This window comes from Carassius auratus, unplaced genomic scaffold (assembly GCF_003368295.1).
Source record: "Carassius auratus strain Wakin unplaced genomic scaffold, ASM336829v1 scaf_tig00004546, whole genome shotgun sequence".
Lineage (NCBI taxonomy): Eukaryota > Metazoa > Chordata > Actinopteri > Cypriniformes > Cyprinidae > Carassius > Carassius auratus.
The window spans coordinates 76,441-101,451 of record NW_020523602.1 but is presented as its reverse complement, the minus strand read 5'-3'; the positions used below and the strand labels follow the sequence as shown (position 1 = coordinate 101,451).

Genomic DNA, 25,011 nt, shown 5'->3' with positions numbered 1-25,011 from the left:
AAAATAAATAAGTATTGATCGTCATTTTTTAATAGCACAAACCATTGCTCAAATCAATATTTCACAGTTTTGCTTCTATCAAAAGAGTGATTACCTTTTTTAAAATAAATGGAAAATGAAGGTAGTAATAAAAGGTAGTTTTATCAAATTTGTGACCTGGGGAAAGGTGATTATAAATCATAAATGGAATCATCAGTCCATTTGTCTTTGGACATTTAATGGATTCATCACCATCCTTCATGAGGTCTGATAAAGCTCATTAATACATTACAGTCAGAGTCACATAACTGATGCAGGGACATTTCTACATTCCTGGACTTGACATCATCCTGGTCATCGTGAATAACTCATTCCTGTCTGAGGGCTATTTAGAGTGTGCCATGATCGATTGGATTTAGGATGTTAGAAGTTGGAACTAATTACCCATGGTGATGAGATGACAAATGCTGCCCTTTAATCTGCCCTTAAAGACAGTAATCACCAGTGTCCCGTATCTGCCTTCTTATCTCTAGATACCAGGTTCATCTCGGCCCTCCACCTGTCTCTCTGATCTCTCTTGTTCATGCATGACTCCAGCATCATCAGCCTCTGTGGAACATCAGAACAAGTTTGTATCATTAAAGCAATTACAGCCCCTCCAACAACCAGAACAGCTACTAATGGCATAATTTATTACTCTTAAAACTTTGCAGGGTGCATATAGAATACACCTGTATGAAATGAATAAATGTATGAACTACTACTTTTGCTAAAATGTGCAGTTTACAACAGAACACATTGCAAGGAATATATTTATGGAATAAAATCCCACAATACAATGGACTCAACCTAACCTTCTATTTCCAGAATAACAAATTACCTAAAAGTTTAAATATTTTTACACAAAAGTTAGGTTAAAACTGCAAAACACCTCAATTAAACATGCACATTGTGACAACAGTATAGTGTACTGTACTATTGTATAAAAAAGGTTTAACATTAGGTTTAACATATTTAAAAAAAAAAAGCTTTGAGTACAAATTGCGCAGTATGCAGTAAGCTATTATTTCACTCCGAACATAGCCTTTGACATCCAGTCTGTTTATAGGATGATATACAGAAAATCAATATAAGTTTATGCATTTCAAGCACCAGAGATGAAATGCAAAGCTTGCTAATCATGTTGCAATGCAGTGAAATAATGACTTAACAGTAATTATAAAGTCAGAATTTTCTGTTTGTTACATTTTCTTTATCACATTAGTATTTACTAGCATTATTTATTGACTCTCTCAGTCTATTTCTGTCTCAAATGTTAACTAAACCACTTTCCTGTTAAAAGAGTAATAAAGAAGAACAAATGTTGCTGGCATCACCTAAAAGCAGACATATAAACTCTGTTAGCAGCGAGTTTCTTTAGTCTAATAGACAAAGCATCATTTTTCACCACAAAATATTAAGAAAGTCAAGTATATCGGTTTGTCTGTAAAATGGAAAGCTTGTTACGATTCGGACTCCGACACAGTTTGATGCTGGTGTATGTGGGACACAAAAAAGACACTTTATACCTGAGCAGAACATCAAAGCAGACCTCAGTAGAACAACCGCAACATAAGTGGCACATCTGATGGCAGGAATAAGAGCCATCATGCACAAACACCTGCTTAACAGCCTGAGAAGCCTGAATAAAAAAGAACATTTTAAAAAGCATCATCAGCCTCTTTATACATAAGTAAATATATAAATAGTACATTGCATGTAGTACATTGCAGCTATAGCTTTTTTGTGTGTACAGTGAAGAGTAGAAGGCCCATTGGACTTCCATAGTAAGTACATCACTGTAAACATTAACATTTGCTTTTATAAACTGATTGATGAGCAGAATTTATAGTCTATGGAAATTGAACCTTCATTTAATATTTATTGTTTTACTCCACCTTGTTCTAGGTTCTCCGGATGATGAACAATGTTCCAACAAAACACATTTACAGTAGTAGTCTCTCTTTGATGAGAGAATGAGACTCATGCATAGGGATGTTTATTGATGGATTTTATGATTACATCATGAAATCCAGCGAGTTTATTAGCTGATAGCACATCACATGGCATCCTTTAAATGAATCTGACTGAATCTGTATATGAATGAGTGCTCTAATTGTCCCTTCTTCTCTTTCGCTCAGCTTTGTGTGGGGTATAAATAATACTTGGATAATCACTCTGAAAACCCTGAAAACATCTCCTCCTAGAGCCTTTGATTCATTTTTAAACTTTGCCTTAAAAAAAACTATGAGGAATGGCTCCAAATCGCAGCTGTCTGTCAAAGACACAGAGGTTTCTAATGTTCAATAAACCTCAGCCTACACTAGAACTACTGCAATGATGACATTCATGTTATACAGAGAAGAGGAATGCCTTTAACTTTCTAAGCGGAGATCATTTCCAGGATTTCATCGCCTCACTGCAGTACGTCTATGGTCAAGCTGTCATCTAAAGATTAATGGGTAGCTTACTGCCCCATTGAGGCTCTTACAATCATGACAGATAGAGGAAAAAAGAATGACACTGTATCATAGCTAGGAGCAATGCAATACCTTTATAGCATCAAGCTTTTTGTCTGTCCAGGGGGGAAAGGAAAAAAGCTGCAGTATGTGACCAAGTCAAGCAAAACACATTTGATACTTGATATACAGCAGGATTTTTGACCACTTTGAGACAGATTTAACTTAATCTCATCATGCCTGGTTAGGACTGTTTGTGGTCATGAGGTTGTTAAGTTCCATCACAAGGCACTCTTTCTTTGATCTATACTATACCGCCTGTGTATTTGAAAAAAAGCAGTGCTTAAAATGAGATTAGGCAGTGCATTCTGGGTATTTCAGTTTATGCTGTATATCAAAATCACTATAATGTCAGCCAAAGTTCACAATATCAACTCCATTTACAAACAAGTCAAACCAGACGGACTGACAATGCCTAATTATGACTGTCATATAAAAAATAAACTGAACATGGAGAACTCAATCATCTGTTTTTCTTTATCCTTTAAGAAAAATTTTTTTTTTTAAATTAATTAACTAATTAATGCATGCATGAGTGAATGAACAGAATGTTTGCCTTCCGCATCCTAGATGATGAATGAAGACCATCAGAAGTCATCATAAAATGAGAGAGACAGAAATGGCCATCCATCCATCTGTGGACTACTTTATACCTGTCAGAAACACATGACACAACCATAACAATCAACCACACCTATACACTCTGAAATGTTAAAACTCTCTCTCTCTTTCTCTCTCACACACACACACACGCACACACACACACCCACGCACGCACACACACACACACACAATCATTGACCTGTTGCTTAGACTGCACTGTAAATTGATTTGACTTGAATACTTAAGAACTATACAGTATCTTAGGTTTACTTACTACACTAGGAAAACTAAAAAAAAAAAAAACCATCAAGCATATCTGGCAGATTGCCTCTTACACCCTCTTAGATGCTTTCACTGATGCCAGAAGAAGACACGTGCCATATAGATATGACCTGTCTTGATAAATAATGGCATACGATACATAATTTAAGCCTTCCTCAACAAGAGGAAGCACTGTGGTTAAAAGCATCTTTATAGCTGAGCTGATGGCATATATCACGGAGCTTCCCCCCATTTAATGCTGTTAATGGTGCAGATGGTTATTAAGTTCATATGAACTGTTACTGCAATAGAATATGTTTTATCAAAATTGGTTAATAATATGGTTTTCTCTTTCCTTTGTATTACATAACAGTTTAGGATCAGTGTTACGTGAACATGCATTTAAGCACTAAACATTGTGACACCAATGACTCAATGACCTGCAATACAGTTTCAGTTGTGCATTAAATGTTGTGCATTTATCAACAACATCACAGTAGAGAATTACATGGTATCATTTGTTGGCTTCATTGTAGCAGTACCATTATGAAATATTCTTATCTTCCTTTTTTGTATGGAGTATGGAGTATGGAGATCACATGATGACATTTCTAGCATTATATAGAGAAATTGTTGAATATCTGGTTACTTAGTGGCCCGAGACACACCTAGACCATTTGAGACCTTAACATGTCTCTGCTTGTGTCTATCATGAAAGAAAAGTGATAAACAGGTTTAACCTTTACATCAAGAACAAGCTGATGTCCATTTAATAATTTAACCAGCTGGTTAATCCTGCTAAAAGCTACACATGTAATTTGATTGGTCCATCAAAGCCTTGGTTTTCTCTGTACCTTTTCCCTAACCATGACTCAGACTTCTGGGACTTTCAGAACGACAGCAAGGCCGTTTATGATGCAACATGACTGAATAATTGGATTAGAGGTTCAAATTTGTAATTTGTTGACAAAGCAAAGCCCGTCACAGGGTCTGACTCCGGAAGGACTTTTTATCTCTATGAATTTATTGCATGTTTAATCCCCAGCCTTATTAAGATTCTCCCTCAAACCCACTGGACCCTGCACGCATTGGGCAGGGGGTTGCAATTTTTTGACCTTATACAGAGAAGCTCTTCACCTGGGAGCAGCATACATTCCTAGAAGGATTTCAGCAAAAAGAGAGGAAGATGAACAAAACTAGGTTGACTTTGTTGAGGTCACACCATGAAAGAATCTTAACTCTAGCAGTAAACACTAAAACAATCATAGATTCATCACTCTGTAACTGCTGCATGTCAGAGCTGGTAGATGGTATGGGCACATGTGCTGTTTAGTAAAATGAAGAGAAGAGAACAGGGTAACTGTGTCTAATAATTGAGCGTTTCAAAAAAGAGGATTAGAAAATCCTTCTATGAACCCTAAAAAAACAGGACAGGACAAGACATTGAGATTACTGTTTTTATTTGGACCTGTACAAGAGCATGTCTGTCCTAAACTGGCGCAGGAAATGATATATTCAAGTTTTCTGGAAGAGCAATTCTTGAACCTTAATAATCAACCAATAAACACATCTTTGGATTTGTTTGTCTAACGGTGTGGAATATGGCTTTAAAGTTAAACTAGCTTTATTTTTTATTTCTATAGTATGGATTTTCATGGAGTGCTAAATCTGTCTACAGTGTGAAGGAATTAGTGCTTTAATGAGACATGATCAGCTTGTGGCTGATGGAAGACAAAATAGCTTCAAGGGCCTTTAATCTTTTTAGACAGAGGCGTCTATGAAAATTCACCCTGTCCACTACAAGAGGGTTCAGCATAAGGGCATGGAAGAACAGGTTTGATCTAGAGAAGCATATGATGCGTGTGCATCACTTAAAAAGCTCCAGCTGGTAACGGGTGCTTGTTATTCCCAGAAGTCTCTCCACCATTCCCAAGAAGATAAAGGTCTTCTAATGAGCCTGGTGTCTCTGTGTCTGGAGTAAGAACTAGTCTAGGAGGAGGATAAGCCACCCATCCTCTGTCTTCCTCATCCTCAGGTCCTGTGGTCGCAGCTGCGGCCGCCGCACACTCCTCTTTAAAGAGCCTGTCGTGCTCCTGTTTCAGCTCCTGGTAGGAGCGGGAAAACATGTGGAAAATGGAAGTGGCTGGGAAGGCCATGATTAGGATCCCACTCAGGATGCTACTGAGAGCCACTACCTGACCAGGTATGCTCCTGGGTACCATGTCCCCATAACCCACTGTAGTCATGGAGATGATCGCCCACCAGTAAGAAGCGGGGATGCTGCTGAAATCCTGTGCTCCGGTCAGCTCGCTCTCCGCCAGGTGCACAAGAGGTGAAAAGAGTGTCACGGCTACGCAGAGAAAGAGCATCAACAGGCCAAATTCGCGCGTACTCCGCCGCACCGTCATCCCCAGAGTCTGCAAGCCCAGAGAGTGGCGGGCCAGCCGCATGACGTACAGGATCCGAAGGGCACGTAGGATCCGCAGTACTAGCCCGAGCTTGTCCAGGTAGCCCTTACCTCCAGAGGGTCGCTCATGTTCACTGGTGGGGTTCTCATCCACTATCAGAGACACATAGTAGGGCAGGATAGCCATGACGTCGATGATGTTCAAGGGTCCACGGAGAAACTCCAGCTTGCTGTGCGCCTGCACGAACCGTAGCAGAAACTCCAGTGAGAACCAGCCCACACAAACAGTCTCGACGATGAACATGTGGTAGCATTTCTGGGAACACACACCCTGTGGAGGGAGAGTGAGTGAGAAACTAATTTAATTCTCGATTCAATTCAGTTAAAATGCTTTGTATCTAAATTTAAAATCAATGCATTTAGGCTCAGTATATTAGAAGATTGAGTAGAAAAAATGTTTGTGAAAGGGAGGTTTAAAATACGCCAGAGATTAAAAGGTTGGTAAACAATACAAAAAAATAGGAAAGGAAAATAAAGATAAGGAGAGGGCAGACTGCCACTACATTTTCCAGAAAACCCAGTGTTTACTTTTAGTATTCAAGCCACATTTACCGATAAGTCAAGCTGTATCAGTTAATTAGCCGTTTTTAGGTGGTCAGGGAAGGAGTGCAAACAGAAAAGACAAACCAGACCACTTTGATCTTGAAATGTCTGATTTACCCCCCCCCCCATTCCATTAACACATTGGAAGTGACCTAAATTTGATTTTCCATTCATGTGACATGCCTCTAGATGTGATCCTTGAAACTACACATCTGATGCAGCCAGATCTGAAATCACCCATTCTTTTAACATGTGCATACAGTATCACCACATCATTTTATCATGTCATTATCATTCAGTGCCAGTAAGTGCTTTGCTAAAATCTTAAAAACGGAGGGAGGAGCAAGCAGAATCAGTGGAAAGATGCTGAGATTTAATTAATATTTGGTGAGATGCATTAGTTCAAGCAAAACTCGAGGGAATGTACCACAGTCATGCCATGTTAGCAAATTAGCTGTTCAATATGCAGATACTTGAAGGCCCTTGAAGATGTAATGGTTTTGATGTTGTAATAAGCATATGCTGGTATAACGTGTGATGTTATTGTTTCTGTACATGCTCACTAACAGGTAATTACTGGCTGTTCACAATGATGCAGGTGTAATTCAAAAACACAAATGTGAACAGTCAAAGAAAAAAGATGAAGGAAGGTGCAGTAAGATCTTTGATGTGAAACCTAGCCTCAGAAAACAAATGTAAGGAATAACCAATCATGCATTGTTTCACTGTCACACATGTTTCCTTTTTAATGTGCTTACCTCAAAAAAAAAAAAAAAAAAAAGAAAAAAAAAAAAAATACATGCCGAAATATTTCAAATTAATATTAAACAACCAAAAAGGAGGAAATATATATACATATTTATTATACTGGAATAAATGTTACTATTACTACTACTAATAATGATAAATAAAAATAGAATAACAAATATTTCTAATGCATTTGTTTTATATTATTGTACTCAAATGATTTATTATTTATTTATTGTGTCTTCATTTTGGTCATTGGACCCTTAAACATAAAGATCATTGGTATTGGCATTGATAGTAAAACAACAACAAAAACATTCTGTCAATCTCTAGTTGCAAGTGCAAACTGTGAACTACTTCAAAGCAATGCAGTAAAAAAAAAAAAAAAAACGGCCTTCCCTGCTCCACAAACACCCTGCCTTGCCAAAAGAAACGTACTCTACAACTCTTACATCTTTCAAAAACCTTTCAAAACACATTCATGTTTTTGCTTGTCGAGTCTGAAAAAACTCTGTAAATTTTCAGGCTTCCACTACAGCAATAAACTCACAGTTAGAGAGGACATATTATCAAACTGCAGCAGTTCTGATGTGATTCATTTGTGTAAATTCAGCAATTTTAAATGCCCAGCACATAATTTCTCCCTCTCCATCCAGCACAAACATCCATTCTGCCACTCTCCCCAGTTCTCAGTCATTCTCATTCCCTTCTTCTACTCTACCACCTTTTTTCCATCTAATTTCTCTGACTTTTACTCCTCATTTCCCAGTGGTGGGGTGAAGTGGTTGTGACTGCAGCAGCTGCAGACATTATGCATGTTAAAGAAGGATAACAATTTGCAACTTGTCAGACAGATTGTCAATTTCTCAGTACTAATGCACTTAGGGTGACCTTATCTCTGCGTTGCCACTAGAAATGTCAATGAAACCCCCCCTCCTTTGTGCCCAAAACCAATCAACCACAGCCCCTAAATCTATACAGTCTGTATACATCTAGAAGTCACTTACAGAGCTGACAAACAGATTACCATTAAGACTTATACCAGGGCTTCTGAGATCAGCATACATAGTGGTAGGATTGCACAAATAATCAAAATAAAACCAAAATGTGATGCTTCCGGTGCTTTTAGCATTACAATCTAAGCAACAGAATGATGCAATGTTAAATATTCATGGGAAAGTATTGTGATAATTATTACACTTTTCACAATATTTAATTAGTAGACTTAAGAATTCAAAGAGCATGATTTTGTGACCAAACTTCAGCTTTGAATATCGGGACTTTACAGTTGGCTCAAATCAAATGCCGCTGTCTCAGAGAAAAATGAAGACATGAAACAACCAAAATGAACTACCACAACAGTTTTGCCAGCACTTTACAGCCTTTGTTAGCACTAAACAGGTTATATGAACTGACAACCACCTTTCCGGTATGAGACTTTGATTGAATGTTAGGTGGAAAGGCTGGTTGTTTGAATCTAAAAGGGAGGGTCTGAGAATGCATAAATGGATGTATTGAATACGAAATGCTTTTGGGATAATCCAATCTTTGAGCTGATTAGTGAATGAGATATGGGGACCTGGGAATGGGGATGCCAGAAACAGACAAGGGGCTGGACAGAGAGTTAAATATTCTGTGTTCCTGTGATCCACCGTAAAGCAGGAAGAAGAAGATGGTGAACATAGGTAAATAACGATATAAATACTGTTCAGTTTCTTGCACAGACCAATCGTTTTGTGTCTTTACACATCAGTGTATATTCACGAGCCGCAGGGTTTAATTTGGTTTTGTTTTTGTATATTTTTTTGACTCTCAAAGCCGTGATCCCAATTCAGTTCCATTATATGACTGACATATTGCAACAGTTCGAGTTAAAAACCTTTGATTGTGTTCTACTCAAGAAACAAAGTCACTTACATCTTGGATGCCAATCCGAGTAAAAAAACCTTTGTTTGTGTTCTACTCAAGAAACAAATCTTGGATGCCCTGGGGGTAAGCAGATTAACATAAAATTGTAATTTTGGGGTGAACTATCCCTTTAAGCAAGCACATATACACACACACTCATGCACAAAAGAGAGAGAGAGAGACAGAGAGGTGGAAGTGAGACTAGGAGGACAGCAGATATCACAAAGCTTGCAGACTTTCCAAGACTGATGTCCTGTCTCTGGCTCAAGAAACAAATTCTGACTTAGTCACAAAAGTGATAAAAAATTAGGCTGAGGACTCTCTCAGAATTCTTTCTACAGGCAAGAGTGATGGGTGATGCCCAAAAAACATAAAAACAATGAAAGAGAAGTAAATTGATATTTAATATTGTGCAGGGAAAGAAGCTGTTTAGTGTGATATGATGTAATGAGATTAAGTCTGCTCTAACACATCAGACATGAGCACATACCCGTTTCTCTTTCCATACCTAGCTTCAGTCATCTAAGTCTATATTACTCATTATCTGTCTCACTGTTTTCCACTTTCTATTGCCAACATTTGTGTTGTCGAACATTCTCTGACACAGAGTCAATAATGCCACATCATTCTTAGCTGCTAGAAAAAGACTGCAGGCAGGAAATTGTTGAGGTCAACATATTGCTTTTATTTAAATCAGTGTACTCTTTCCTCCCCTGGCTGCTATCTATTCAATATTCGCATTGAACATTGTTTCAAAGACATAAAGTATAAAGTAAGCAAAAAAATCTGTAACAGCGTGCTCAATCTGTCATGTTGGGTATTTACCAGGTTGTGTGTGCTGATGAAGGCATATGTCAAAATGACCTTGAGGTCACTTCCAGGGATTGAAAGAGATGCAGAGACAGAGATGGATTGAGTGGGACATTGAAAGAACTCTTGTGTGCTACATCGCAGTAACCCAGAAACCCTCACACTTCTGCTGTGTACTAATACAGTCAAAGAGCGGCGACAGACAGGAACATGACAGATGATCAGATATACTCATGTCTAGGTCTTTCTGGCAGCCAACCTCCATTTTACTCCCTTGAAAATACAAACACACACACACACACACACACACACACACACACACACACACACACACGCACACACACACACACACACAAACACACAAACAAACACACACATTTTAAATAAGAACAAAGATGCATATAACAAAAACAGGACAATTAAATAATAAGAAGGATATAAATTAAATAAACAGTGCTTTAAGTTTTTCAGTTAAAGCAGGTGTAACAGTAGCTTTCATGAAATAAATGCACAGAAATGTAATCAAAAGTTATTTTTTATATATGAAAAAGCAGCTTTTTAACAAATAATGTTTGTCCTAAAATTGCAATAGAACATGTCCTTAGTAGAGAAATGACAGAAACATGACAGCTCAAGTTAGGGCTGTGCGATATGGGGAAAATATCTAATTGCGATTTTTTTGACAAATATTGCGATTGCAATTTGATTTGCGATTTTACATTTGCAAAGTCAAGCTTCAAATCAATATTGTCAATAATGTGCAGCACAGTATGAGTAGCATTACCATGCTGAAAAAAAAAAGAAATAAAAATCTTACAGTTTCCATGAAACCATTACAAAATTCATTTTTGTTTTTGGCATTATTTCAATAGGAATTACTATTGTTCTATCTAATACACTTCCCATTATAATCCTGAAATCCTTTCAATTTTCAATTGTGTTTTGGGAGGGGTTCTATATATATATATATATATATATATATATATATATATATATATATATATATATATATATATACACACATACATACATACATATACATACATATATACAAACTTTTTTTCAGCAGACAAGATTATAATTGTATAAGTCTTGAATCGGGTCCTGCACAAGCTCCCATTCTAGATGTTGACGCAGAAACGTGTTATCAAATGCGTTCAATCCCAGGATTGGTTTGCAGCGATCTTGTAAACTGGCTCATCATGGCCCAGTCCCAAGTTGAGTTGTGCAATCACAGGGATCTGGTGCTTCGGCACCTCAGTCAGTTGGGGCTTCAGGTCATCAGAGAGAAGAGCAAGCTCTCCCTTGTGCAGAGAATATCTAATCTCGTTATTTAGTTAGACTCAGTATGACAGTGCATCTCACCAGCAAGCGTGCCCAGTCGGTGCTGAACTTCAGAGTTCCTTCAGAGGCAGGACAGAGGTACCACTGAAATATTTTCAGAGGCTCCTGGGGCATATAGCATCACGCTCTAATTGCTTCATATGAGACCACTTTGACACTGGTTACACTTCCAAGTCCTGAGATGGGCATGGCGCTGCGGGACACATCGTGTCACAATCACACCGATGTGTCGCTGCCTATTCAGCCCCTGGTCGGACCTGGCTTTTTTTATGGGCTGGGGTGCCCTTAGAACAAGTGTCCCAGCATGTTTTTGCCATGACAGATGCCTGGGCTGGGGCGCAACGTGCAAAGGGCAGGCAGCTTCAGGGTCCTGGACAGGACCTCGACTGCTTTGGAGTTGCTGGCAGTGCATCTAGTTTTTCAGTGGTTTTGGCTGCTGTTGCTAGACAAGCACGTGTTGGTCCGCACGGACAACACTGCGGCTGTTTCCTTCATCAACCGACAGGGCGATCTACGAACACGTCACACATCTCAACTCGCCTGCCATCTCCTTCACTGGGGTCAAGTCGCTGCTCGCTGTCCACATTTTGGGGTAACTCAATCGTGCATCCGATGCGCTCTCATGGCAGCTAACTTTTCCCGGGGAATGGTGTTTCCATCCAATAGTTCAAGTCTTCTGGTTTTTAAATCTCATCTTAGAATCCAGGCTTTTATGTGATTTTAATGTGTTTGTTGTACTGGTTTTATGGACTTTGTAAGTTGTCCTTGAGTGCCATGAAGGTGCCTATAAATAAAATGTATAATAATAATAATAATAATTGTATCAGTCATATTGAATATTTGATTGCAGACTTCACTAAGTTGGCTCATTTGCTCTCCATTTACTCACACTGGTATTTGGGAGAAACTGTTAATAAAGTTAAATATAAAGGCAAAAACTAAACCTTACTTCTTAATACATGTTGCTGATCTTATTGTTATTTCAAAGTTAAATGTTTGTCTGCATAATCTATAATAAAAACACAAAGCTTGCTCTGCATCTGAAATGACCTTACTCTCTAGGTTGTCACCTTACCTTCTTATTTTTTAAAGTCTCTTTCTTTATCTCATCAAGTCTTTCTAACAACGCATGCACACCCAGTTTAAGCCTGATGCTTTAATCTGTGTAATCCTCCAAAATGCACTCCACTCAATTTTTCCTCCTGAATAATAATTTGTCAAACAACAATACATTGCTCCCTCTTTCTCTATCTCCATCCATCCTAGCCCAGAAACCCGAAGTATTGTTTTCCAGATTCTGTGCTTTACGATTTAATACAAATGTAATATCAAAAATGTTGGTAATTAAATTAATGATTTTTATTAACACACAATTGAATTAATCTTTTAAAATGTAATGAATACAATTTTATTTTTCGGCAAACAAATTGCTCCACAACAGAGGTTTACTCTTATATTAACTAAAAACTTTGTTTTAATAAACTGTCTAAATATTATTATTTCTTTGAGAAGTAGATTCTAATGTAAAAATATACAATTGCCAAATTCCTTGACATTATGGATTACACAGTAAATTAAATTTTTATGATTAGAGTCTGCGATTTTAGTCTGTACATTGGGAGGATTTTGAGTACCTTTCGTAATATCTGTCACGGTGCCCATCTGAACTTGACTGTGATCAGCTGTTTGTAGAGAAAGGCTGCAAAGGGTTGTCTGCCGAAAGAGTTCAGATATTGACTCACCCACATATCTCTGACACAAAAACGAATACCATTGCAACTATGACTATAACACGATCTTTGGAGGGACTGGTCACCCACCCACATCTTCCATCTAACTGAATTGCTCTCATTCTGTTCAGTGTCTTCAGCATCCTCCTTCCCCCATCCCCAAAGACCAACGCTGCACTCTGCCCATTTGATCTGTCCTTTATGGCAGGTGACTGCAAATCCTGTCATGCAAGGTTTACTACTGTAGTCCTGCACCTGCAGTTTTGTGGTCTCCTTCTGCCAGAGCATCTCTACATCAGACTATAGACTCTAGAAATCAGAGGTGTAGTCAGTAAGTGAAGATAGTCAATTAATTTAGCTTGCATGACTGTAGTAGAGAAAATACTTTCACATTATTCTTGCTATTTACCAGTTGTAGCTATCTACTTGTCACAGTAACATAACAATGCATGGAAAGTGTATATACAATGGGACAGTCTACTTCCGCTGTTGGCCATGCATTCAAGTATGTTTCTGGCCTAAGTGTAAACGGCACTGTAACATCCTCTCATTCCCTTTCAGAGCAGCATCTCTAGCTTTTAGTTAGGACCCAGGAGACATTGAACAGACATGGATACCTAACAGCCAGCCCATAAACATCACAGTGGAAAAATAACCAAGAGGTCAACGGGTAGATTTATTCATCCTGCTAGTCTGTAAAGAGAAAGTATGAATGCAGTGGGTGCTTGTTGGAAATATACAATTCTTATTTCACCCAAAAATTCTAGTTTTGCCAAAATTTTCTCAACCTCTGACCTTTCTATATTCTGTGGAACACAACAGATGATATTTTGAGGAATTCCAGTGTTTTTGTCATTAAAATGGCAGTCAATGGGCACCAAAATGGTTTGGTTACCAATCTTATTCAACTTATCTTTGTTTGTATTCTCGTTTCATTGAGTTGCATGATATCCCTGGTGTATATAACCGAAAGAAAAACTGCTTCCTGAAAATTAAAAATCGGTGGATTTTTTGATGTATACTATGAGGCTGGAAGACAAAACTGACACTAAATAAATGTTTAATGTTACATGCTAATGCTGCTATACTGCAACTCCCTTAACACATTTTCATAAAACAACTCAAAACTGAGCATATACAGCAATAAGTGTCTGCATTCATGGACTTGCATAGGCTAAGATTCAGGCCTTTGAGTAAAGCTTAGAGATGTGCGCATAATGCTATGCTTCTCTACAGCACTAAGACTTCAAGGGTGATTCATCTTCAAACAGGACAAATACCTGAAGCATACAGCAAAATACACACTTACAACACTAATGTCCAGGAGAGATTCATTCATTCTAATTAAGCATCTGTGAAATGACTTAAACTCTGTAGTTTGCAAACAGTTCCCGCTTAACTTATTGAAGTTGAGGCATCTATCGGTTTTATGTTCGATAGACACAGTAATTGTTGTCAAAGTTCACCCTACTAAGTATTAATTCTAGAAAGAGAGTAAATTACTAAAACATTAAATATTTATATATTATTATAATTCAGTTATTATGCATATTTTATAAGTATTATTTTTAATTACACACATTTGAGTGCCACATATTTTCTTTTTCAAAGTTCACAAATATGAAAAAGCTTCACAAAGTTTATATTGCCTCGTGACTTTAAAACAATGTGAAAAAGTTTGAAACTGTGATTGAAACTGTGGCTTTGTAAAAAAAAAGTGTTTGTATTATATGTCTATGCACAAGCAAGTAGTAAAAGAGTGAGCTAAAATGTAATAAAATAACCCACAATGTGTAGCCTGCACAAGTTGTGTACATCTTGCAATTGAATCCCAGAAAATTATACAGTAGGTGAAGACAACAAGCGGGCAAGCATTAAAAATGCATCTTTAACTCTGGGATGAGGCTACTTGTGGAAAGAATCTTCTGATGGATGGCACGATTAACACCATTTACTATCTCTACATCTGCTGACTCAAAAATGAGTATGCAGCACAAGAAGAAAAATGATCAGACGTGCCCACATACATTAATGGCCTTATAGCACCACACAATCTATCCCATGCATCTTCTCACTGTCGTTTCCTAGCTTCTCTTCTATTGAATTAAATGGAAAGCAAGAAGCCCATTACATTTTTGTATTATCAAACTTTTTGTATACGATGCATTCAGGCCGTCTTGAAGCAACCAGAGTTTGAGTGACTTGCCAATCTGACTAAAACCATCAACCTTACCGTTACCCTGAGCTTGTAACCACTTCACCATATCACCAACAAAGACAAGCACTACAGCATACAGTCAGCCACCTGAGTGCTTGTTTTATACGTACACCTGTGATACGTACACTTTTTGTGAACCCTGTAACCTTGGAACTGAAAAGATGTTAGTGCTCAGAATCGTAAACAGCAGGCCACATTTTCTTTCAAGTCATGCTATTCATTTAAAGAGTTAAAGCAAGTCAATTCATTCGGGACCTCAGCTCCAGCTTTAACAAAGGTGATTCTGGTGCAATATCACTTTTGACCTACACTGACACTTTGTAACTTGAAAACTCCTGCTGTTGAGTGTTATATAAAAACCTATTCTGTAACCTGCATGTGAGAGCAATAATCTCCCAATATCTCCTGTATCAACATTGGAGCACCACAGGGTACCCAGCTCTCTTTCTTCCTATATACGCATGATCAAATGTAGAACTACTACTACTACAAAAAGTCAGCCCATTTGCAGGAGAAAGGCAGTCTGCATTCTCGTAAATTGGAAAAAATTAAACTCAACTCACAAAAAGCCATTGAATTAGTGATTGACCCTCCCAACCCACAGTACAGTATTTTCAAATTTACAAAATATGAACTTTTGTACTAGCTTACTAAAGGTTCTTCCTTTGTCAGAGCATCAGTCAAATCAATTCATGGTTTGACTCAAAGTCATGACTTTAAAATAGTTAGGATAGTTTAAATAGTTTCTAAGAATGACCCACTAAACTCCATCTAATTTCTGTCATTCGTATGTGGTTTAGAATAAACTAGTGGTGCTCAGAAAGGGGCCCGGGGCCCACTATGGGGTCTCAGAAAGATTCCAGGGAGCCTAAAGATCACTTAAAATTATTTAAATCAAGGACAAACAAATAACTTAATATCCCCTCAACTTTTTTCTTTAACTAAAGAACAAGGATTGCCATGGACAAGGTTAAATATAAAATAATATATAAGTAAAAAAAATAAAATAAAAGTGTTATTCTTAGACCTGGAAAAGTCATGTAAATTAATAGAATTTTAAATACCATGGGAATTTTTATAAAGAATATATATTTTTTTCTTTTTAATCTCAAGCTCTAAAATATTTTATTGGGTTGAAAATGTAAAAAGAAACACAAATGAAAACGTCATGGGGCCTGTAAATTTAGTTGGGTATTGGTAAGGGCCTTGAGTCAAAAAGATTGAGAACCACTGGAATAAATCTCATCACTGTCTAATGTGCACATTTGTAAACCAATGTTAATAATGCAAATTGTTGAGGTCTGTATCATGTAAATCAGACCAATAAATTAGTGAGAACATTCTAAAAGATGCAACAACAACAACAAAAACAACAGATCCTGCAAATGCCAAGTATTTAGAGGAACTTATTTGTTTTAGACATTATTACTTAATGTAAATTGCATAAAAAAACATGCCATTAATAGAAACATGCAAGTTCACCCAGTCTTCATCTAGAGTTTCTTTTCCCTTTTCTCACTTACTCACCTGGGCTTATCATGATGGTTCTGACCAGTCAAAACCATCATCTTCCCACTCAAGAGGAAACCTGTGGCGGATTGCACAGTGGATTTTTCACCTTCTCCTGTTTTATAGTAAAAACCCAGGCCAAAGAACATTAGCTGAGATCATTGCTAACCCTGCATCATCACCTGCTCCAGGAACTCCCCTTCTGGCAAATTATAGAGCCAAAATGCAAAACAGCAACACAACACCAAAACCACTCATGCCCTGCACCTGTACCGACACCATCTGACCCTCAGTTATACTCTGTCCAACATAGCATGAACAGGACATGTATAGCGTTAGCTAGTCTGTCACTGATGGTGTGTGGAAACTATGATTGGTCAAGAGGAAAATGAAACCAGCTTTGGTGCACTGACTAAAGGTTCAGAGACCAGCTTCATATGTCTCATGAGTCTCACAGGCGTGAAAGTGATGCAGAGCTGTAAAATGGCTTTAAATGTTCTCTTCTTCTGTGTGCTTAAGTGCAGTCAGGAGGACAGATGATTAATTTACCTATTCATTTTTTTCCTCAGTATTTCATTTAGAATATGTACTGTAGATAACGTGCTCACCTTTGTGGCTCAGAAACAAGGCTGTTCATTATGTCTTAATGCATGTCTAGTGAATACATCTGCAGTATAAAAGATTTTTATTGCTGTAGAGGTAAGTATATGCCAGGTCAAGCGAGGAAGGTTTCCATCAAATCAAACTGATTATGTTGTCTTTTTGTAGCAAATACAAATCCACTTTTTGCTTGATGCACTGGAGACTTTTAGCCAAATTAAAAAGACTGAGTTCATGACATCATACTAAATGATTTATTCTCCTCTACATTTTTCAATTCAGGCCATTTCAAACATGCTTTAGTGTATAATTTGCATATATATTTGCATAATTGTCCTGTTTTTTTTTTTTGCTCAAATGTACTACTAATCTAAATAGTCAATCCTCCAACTAAAACAAGCTCAAAATATTTTTTTAATTTTAATAAATTTTACATTAATTTTATTAGAGCCAGACTGCCGGTGATTTAAATAGCACACTGACAGTGTGCAATATCTTGGTTGTTAGAAAGTAATGAAACTGTAGCATCACATCTTGCACTTTTTATTGAATGCTAACAATGCTAAAAAATGCCAAAAGCTTTGCATTTTTTAAGTAGTGACTCAAAAGGTCCAACTTTCAAAAACAAATCTCCATATCAGGTTAACTCAAAATCAGCCTAATTATTAATGTTTTAAAACTAAAATTTTCAAGTTAAAAAAGGAGGTTGTCAATATTTACTTTTCCTTATGCCATTCTAAATTCTATATCTCTGTCTTTACCTCTTTGAAAAAATTTAATAAATAAAAGCAAAACTATATATATATATATATATGTATATATATATATATATATATATATATATATATATATATATATATATATGTGTATATATATATATATATATATATATATATATATATATATATATATATATATATATATATATATATATACAGTATATAATTATATAAATATATATAAGAGAGAGAGAAAGAGAGATTGAAAATATGTAGTTTTATCCTTAATATTGTCAGTGATACAGCTACATTTTTACAGGACACTTTGAAAAAATGTGTGTGCCACCAGCGCTTGGTGAGTGAGAGGATGCTCATGGCATACAAACACCTTCAATTCGAGTTCTTGCTGCTGTAGTTCAAACAAAGCAAAATTTACACCCGCAGCTCCAGGGAGAAGAAAAGGAGAGAGTGCATAAGACAGCATGGGGGAAGAAAGGGGCAGAGAGTGGTAAACAAGAGTAAAGGTGAGGAAAGGCAGAGAAAAGGAAAGAGGGCAGAGAAGATAGATTGTTTCCAGAAGATAGACTTTATTTCAGAGAGAAACGAAGCCGAGATGTTCTCTGCGAGAAGATCTCTCGAATGCTAGGTTGTATCTCCATATATAGAGAGTTTTCTTGTTTTTAACAGGGTGTTTTCTTTTCACTATAGTTTTCCTTATGCTTACATTTCAGTTCCTCCCTAGAGAGTTGAGACTTGTCATGGTAAAGAAAAAGGCCCATTTGTATGTTTTTCCAGACGTTTCCTATCTGTGGGTCAGGATGTTTTTTTGCAGACAGGCACAGGCTATATATATATATGACTAGATTGTCCTTGATTATACTTGAGTAATACAAATCTTATTAATAAAAATCTTCCACACTGCCTACTAAAAAAATAAAATAAAACATCTGTGGTGCCCAACCTTTCATTCTTCACATGTATTTAGTTAAAGAGGTCATATGATGCAATAAAGAATATCTGTAAAGTTTCAAAGACTAAAGTCTCAAATCTAAAGAGATATTCTTTATAAAAATTAAGAGTCAACTACACCCTCCCAAAATGGCTCATTCTAACATTCCCCCACATGTCTGCATCACAATGTGGGAATATTTGCATAACGCCGCCCAAATGCATAACTGATTCTCGCTGTTGTGCCGGCGTCATATTGTGGAGGCTGTGTTTCATTGTGAAAGAGAAGCTACTTTGTTTGTCCTTGGCTTCTAAAAGAAGATGTAAAATATTATTTCCAATCATACTTTCCCTGCGAGTATATGAAACATGGTATGATTTCTGCTAATAATCCCACATATATTCAAATCAGGTGCCAGGCCACTGGAATTTCTCCCGGTGCTCCCAATCTGGGACATTTCAATGTCTATATACTCTCAAAATATAACTTTAATCTCGTAATTGCTATGACTTTATTCTCGTAATTGTTACTTTATTCTCAAAATATTATGACTTTATTCTCGTAATCTTCTTCTTATTATTACTATTTTTTTTTTCGTGGCACTAAAGCACCTTCATACATATCACAACGAAATATCAAACAAAATTTACTGGGGCACTTAAAATGCCTGAATGTAGTTGCATAATTTATGCTAGCCTTTATTGCAGTCAGGAACCCAGGATTTTTCTTTACTACTGTGGGGCAGCAGGCTGTACACATGTCAATGCCAAACGTTTACGTTTGGGTCCAGTCAGGTTTGAAAATAAATGCCATTGGGTAAGGTCGGACTCGGGTCTAATTCCATCGAGTCTGTCTCAGGTGGGGTTTTTCTTTTAAAAAATGTATTTATACATGTCTGTTTAGGGTAAGAAGTTATTCGGTCAGGAACAGATTTTAAGACCCGAGAAGACCTCTATCCTGTCACACTAATGTCAAGCATTCAGATGAGCCTGTGGGTTATTCACTGCTTTTCTCTATCAGCTAATTGCAAGTTTGCTCAAAGTGTTTTTTTTCTCTGTTTCCTGTTTACTAGAGATTTGCTGCCTTGTCTTTCCGTATCTGATATTGAGATCTAAGTTAAAATTAAAAAATGCAGAAAAGTTTTGTTTGTAAACATACAAAACTGTGAAACATTAATCTGTACATCTACACATTCGAGTACACAAAGAATTGAAAATGCTGCGAGAGATAGAGGAGGTCATCTTGTTATTACTCAATGTACACATGCACACCCATGTATCTGTGCACACACACACATTTATGAACAGAGATGAATGACTCCATGCTCAGGCCTTTCCTTTTCTACCATGCCGCTGACATTGACAAACGGCCCGGTAGTGTGAATTATATATGACAGTCCTGCTGCTTCCAGCGGGACTCTGCCTGTTGGACGCTACATGCTGGCGTAACTGCCTAGACACCGCCAGAATCTTACCTTGACGTATACACAAGCACATCCAATCACAGACGCACAGTATTCGTTTTTTCGATGCAAACATGTGGAGCGAAACTTCAGGCAAATGAAGCTAAAACCAGTGGTCTACCACTTCCACTTTGGATGTTGTGATGCGTCTGCCTAAGGGCGATTAAAATGCATAGTCTTTTAACAGCAAAAAGGTCTAGTCTTTTCAAGTGGACCCCCCTGTGTGCCTGCTGACATTCCAGAGGTCGCTATGGAGCTGGTTCATTATTCTCTGTGTGTGTTTGGTGACATTGTGGAGGCATTGCTGGTCCAGTTCATTACTCTCTGGGTATTTACTGACATTGGGGAGCCCTGCTGAGGTGCATTCATTATTTCTCACTAGCTACAGCATGCACAGGTACAGGTCTGCTTGAAGACCGGAAACACACCTCCAGTCACAAACTCGCATTCTACCTGAGGAGAAGTGAGTCTTCGTTAACAGCTGAACATGCATTTGGATTTTTCTGCTTGAATCTTGTATAAACTCAAAGATTAAGATTAAGAGAATAAGACGTACCAAAGAGAAATGTAAGACATGCATTCCATATAAATCATTTTATTTTCAGTGTGTTGGCTCAGTATGAAAGGATCTATGGGTTTGAGAGCACAGAAATGTTTCAGATTATATAGAATACATTAGTTCAACTAAAAATTAAAATTCTGTCATCATTCATTTAAATCTGTTCATCATATGAAGTGATTGTATACCTTCACAAAACTTAGTTTTGGACAGAGATTTGCAGGGAGGGTGGCAATATGCTTTCAGTGCTATCAGGCTAAAGTTAGCATTTTCCCAGATCTCCTATTGCACATTTAAACCACTCGATTCATATAAATTAATTTTATGATGCTTTTTTGACTTTATGATCTTCTAAGTTTTGCTTATTTGATCTTATGATCTTCTAAGATTTGGTTACCTGGACTTTCAATGGGGGTACAGAAACCACCCAGGTTTCATTTAAAATAACTTAGATTGTGTTTTAAAACTTAAGCAAAGTCTTATGGGTTTGGAAGGACATGAGAATGAGAAAATCCACTAACTCACCCTCATGTCATTCCAAACCTGTATGACTTTCTTTCTCTGGTGGAACACAAACAAAGATATTTTGAACAATTCATACTGGTTTGGAAAGACACAATGACAGACTTTTCATTTTTGGGGTGAAACATCCTCTTGATCAGGCTAGATCAGATAATTTGTTCGCACTCACCCTGTTCTCCTCCTCTCTGAGGTCTGGCATGGTGCTGATGCACAGGCTGATTACTGTTACTGCCACCATCAACACAGACATGCAGGCGAACATCTTTCCTGGCAAACCCGATTGAGGGTTCTCCACCATGTCCCTCAAATCATTCATAAACTTGCGGTAACCTGTCTCCTCAGCAGGAGGGCACAGCTGCATATTGCGTTGACGGCGTTCCTCCTCCCGTCGCTCGAGCTCAGCGACTTCCTCAATCCGAGTGTAGATCTTGCGCTTACAGCAGCGTTCCATGTAGGCCATCTCTATGCCCCAATAGTTGAGCTCCTCATGCAGCGAGAGCGCACACATTTCCCGTAACATTCGGAGCTTTCCTGCTGCTAGGAAGTTGAGGATTACACGGAATGCACTGGGACTACGGTCAAAGAAGAATTCACGGCATGCCTCATCATAATCGTCACAAACACAAGCAATCTCCTCGGGACTGCTGCAGGGTCTGAGACGTCCTAAACGCGTCAAGGGGAACTGCTCTAACGTACTCCAAGGGAAGGTGTAACGGTTGCCCCCCACATTGATGAGGGCCTGCAGGCTGTGGTCAACAGTAAGTAGATCTTCTGGTCGGCGAAGGAACTGAGCCCGCTGATAATAAACTCCCTTGATGGTCTCAGTTTCCGGGATCTCTGTAAAGATGTGGTCCAAGCTGCTGTCGTCACTGACTGAGAGGTTGCTGAAGTCATGATTGGCATTGCTGATGATTGGCATGATGGCACTGAAGAGGAAAGTTAATAAAATGGGTTGGGTGAAGCTCAGGTTGTCTTAGCGTTAGCCTGATACCTGGGTTTTGGGCACTGAGGTATTCATTCGAAGGTAGATCCAAAAGGATTTCATGCACAGTTCAGTGAAGACCCAAACAGCCCACATCTTTTGCACACTGTTGGCGAAAAAAATAAAAAAAAATACAAAGAAGTCAATAAGTTGTGTACATAAAACAGCAAAGCTTCCAATAGTCCTATAACTTTCTAAAATGACATGGAAACTGCATGAAATGTTCTTCGTATTTCAGTAAAGAAGGACACTGTTGTTTGGCGGTCTCTGGAGGCTGGGAGTATTAGCAGAAACCTCCAGACATCCCACAACTTCTAACAGAGATTGAATAATTTGCTGTTGTCAGGGTGTTCCATTATGCTAGGGTGGGAGCTAGAGCGATAAACTATTTTCAATTCCTGTCGGGAGCGAGGCTTGCTTTACTGTGTGGAAAGTTCATTGAGGGAGGTGTGTTAAGCAGCCCAGTGGCAGTGGCTCTATCAGGAACATTCTCTCCAGTACAGGCCGATGAACAGAAAGTGACGGGAGCAAGATTCTTCATAATCACACATAAGCAGGTGTTAAAATACAGAAGGGTGGAAATTAGGAAGGATGTGAACCAAGCACACAATGCATGATAATTGCAAATGTGTCTAAACAATGGCAAAATAATGAGTGATTTACCAACTTTAGCTAATTTAAAAGATCATTATACTGTATAGCTAACTTTAACTCAGAGGGAGTTCTGTAAAAAAAAAAAAAACACATTTCCACAGTGTTCATATCTGGCATCTGGTGGCAAAAAGCATTTTTCTTCATTGACAACCATTCAAAAACTTCTATTCTGACTAATCGTTTTGCAAGCAACATTTAAATCCCAAAATGTTTAAAGTATAGCATGTTATAATATATTATTTCTGAAGAAAAAGTCTGATAATTTTAGTGAATCAGAAATCTGAATTAATCTAACTCACTTACTGAATAGCAATTAGTTATATTTTAGCATTTTATTCAACAATTTTAGAAGCCATTTTTTAAGGATCATTTATGCCATCACTAAAAAAATAAAATAAGTCTTTCAAAAGTCTATGGAAACACATTTTGCAATAACTGAATTAAATTTATTTCTGACTTGCTCTATACACGTTCTGTTGAAATCTGAAATGATCTGATCATCTGTCATGTGTCAACACAGACCAGAAGGCAGCACAAAACGCAATTGTTTAATACAGATAACGTTATTTCTTCCTCAAAAGTACCGACAGAATCGTTCATGGAACCGTTAAGGAATCAGAACCGTTTAAGAAGAATCAGAATCGACAAGATGAATAATTACATTCCTTATCCCTATCCCATCACTGTCAGGTACCATCACAAATACGTACTTAAACTCATTCACGGACCATATAACAATAGAAAATATACTGCTGAATTGTATATGTTCAAATAACATACATTATAGATTAGAAAATGAAATTAAAAATTTCTATGAATACAATTATTAGGCTGTGTGCAGTAAATTCAAGAAAGAACAGACATCAAATCAAGCTAAGCGAAATCAAAAAGCTCAGTTGACAGTCTAAAAGTCGATAAACAAGAAATAAATACAACGATACATACGTTAATGATTAAATAAGTTTATTAAATGAAATCTACAAGAGCATCAAAGTAGAAACTCCCAACTCACCCCACGACAGGACTCCGGTCTTCACTTTCCCCGGCAGAGAAATGTTCTCTCCACAATGCTCCATAACCGGTTTAACGAACTCACTTTAGTATTTACTTAACGGTTCTTGGTGGAATGCTGAAGTCAGGAGCGGGAAAATGATCAGAACGCTAATATTCTTCGCTGACACATCATCACTGTCCCGCACTCAGACCCGAGCTCGTGTGTGTGAGTGAACGCAGGTCGGTCGCGCGCCCCACTCACGCTTGAGAGATTCATTCTAAGTTCAGAGCGAAGTCTAAACCATCGTTGGGATGTTCTGAATGTATCCCTGGTCACGTACCGTTCGCTCTCCTACAATAAACCTTATAAACAGCAGATTATTTTATTATCTTCTCCGGTTTTAAACGAGTTTGATATTCGTGCAAGTCATTGCGTGATGAATTACTATTACACTTGCAATAACACTTGACTTTTCCATTTGAACACTTTTGTGGTCACAATGGCAGTTTTCAAGCTATTTCTGAATTTATTAAATTAATATGAAGAGCATAAGGCATAGTCTGCATTCCCAGCAGGATATCTGTCTCATTAGGGTTGTTTCAGCCGCAATGTAGTTCCATTATACGACTATTCACAGATCTACAGGTAAGTGCATCTAGATTCTATGTTTGCTGCACACACTGTAGATATCATTGTGTCGTATTTATGCATTGCAAACAGTGCAAACACCTCAGGAAAGCCCAGTTAGTTTGATTCAGTATTTGCACACATGCTGTTCAACTGGCAGTACTATTATTGAGTCCACAGCTTACAAACAGGACATTGTGCACTCACACATAGAACCCATGAATAATCACATAGATATGCACTTGCCACCCATCATTTTATTTGGA

The 25,011-nt window shown here is 37.7% G+C and overlaps 1 protein-coding gene across 1 annotated transcript; it reads right to left on the bottom strand.

Annotated features, from left to right (window-relative positions):
* Positions 1-4,844: 4,844 nt before the first annotated feature.
* Positions 4,845-24,351, bottom strand: LOC113070494 (potassium voltage-gated channel subfamily G member 4-like). Its single transcript, XM_026243795.1, has 3 exons — positions 24,137-24,351; positions 21,658-22,576; positions 4,845-6,139 (listed from the first exon to the last, which is right to left on the bottom strand). The coding sequence occupies exons 2-3, from the start codon at positions 22,405-22,407 to the stop codon at positions 5,273-5,275; spliced, it is 1,617 nt and encodes a 538-aa protein (XP_026099580.1). The 5' UTR covers positions 22,408-22,576; positions 24,137-24,351; the 3' UTR covers positions 4,845-5,272.
* Positions 24,352-25,011: the final 660 nt, after the last annotated feature.

Coding starts and splice junctions, on each gene's coding strand:
- LOC113070494 (XM_026243795.1), bottom strand. CDS start 22,407: ATGCCAATCATCAGCAATGCCAATCATGACTTCAGCAACCTCTCAGTC. Junction 6,140..21,657: donor TCAGAGAGGAGGAGAACAGG/GTGAGTGCGAAC, acceptor CTCCCTCCACAG/GGTGTGTGTTCCCAGAAATG.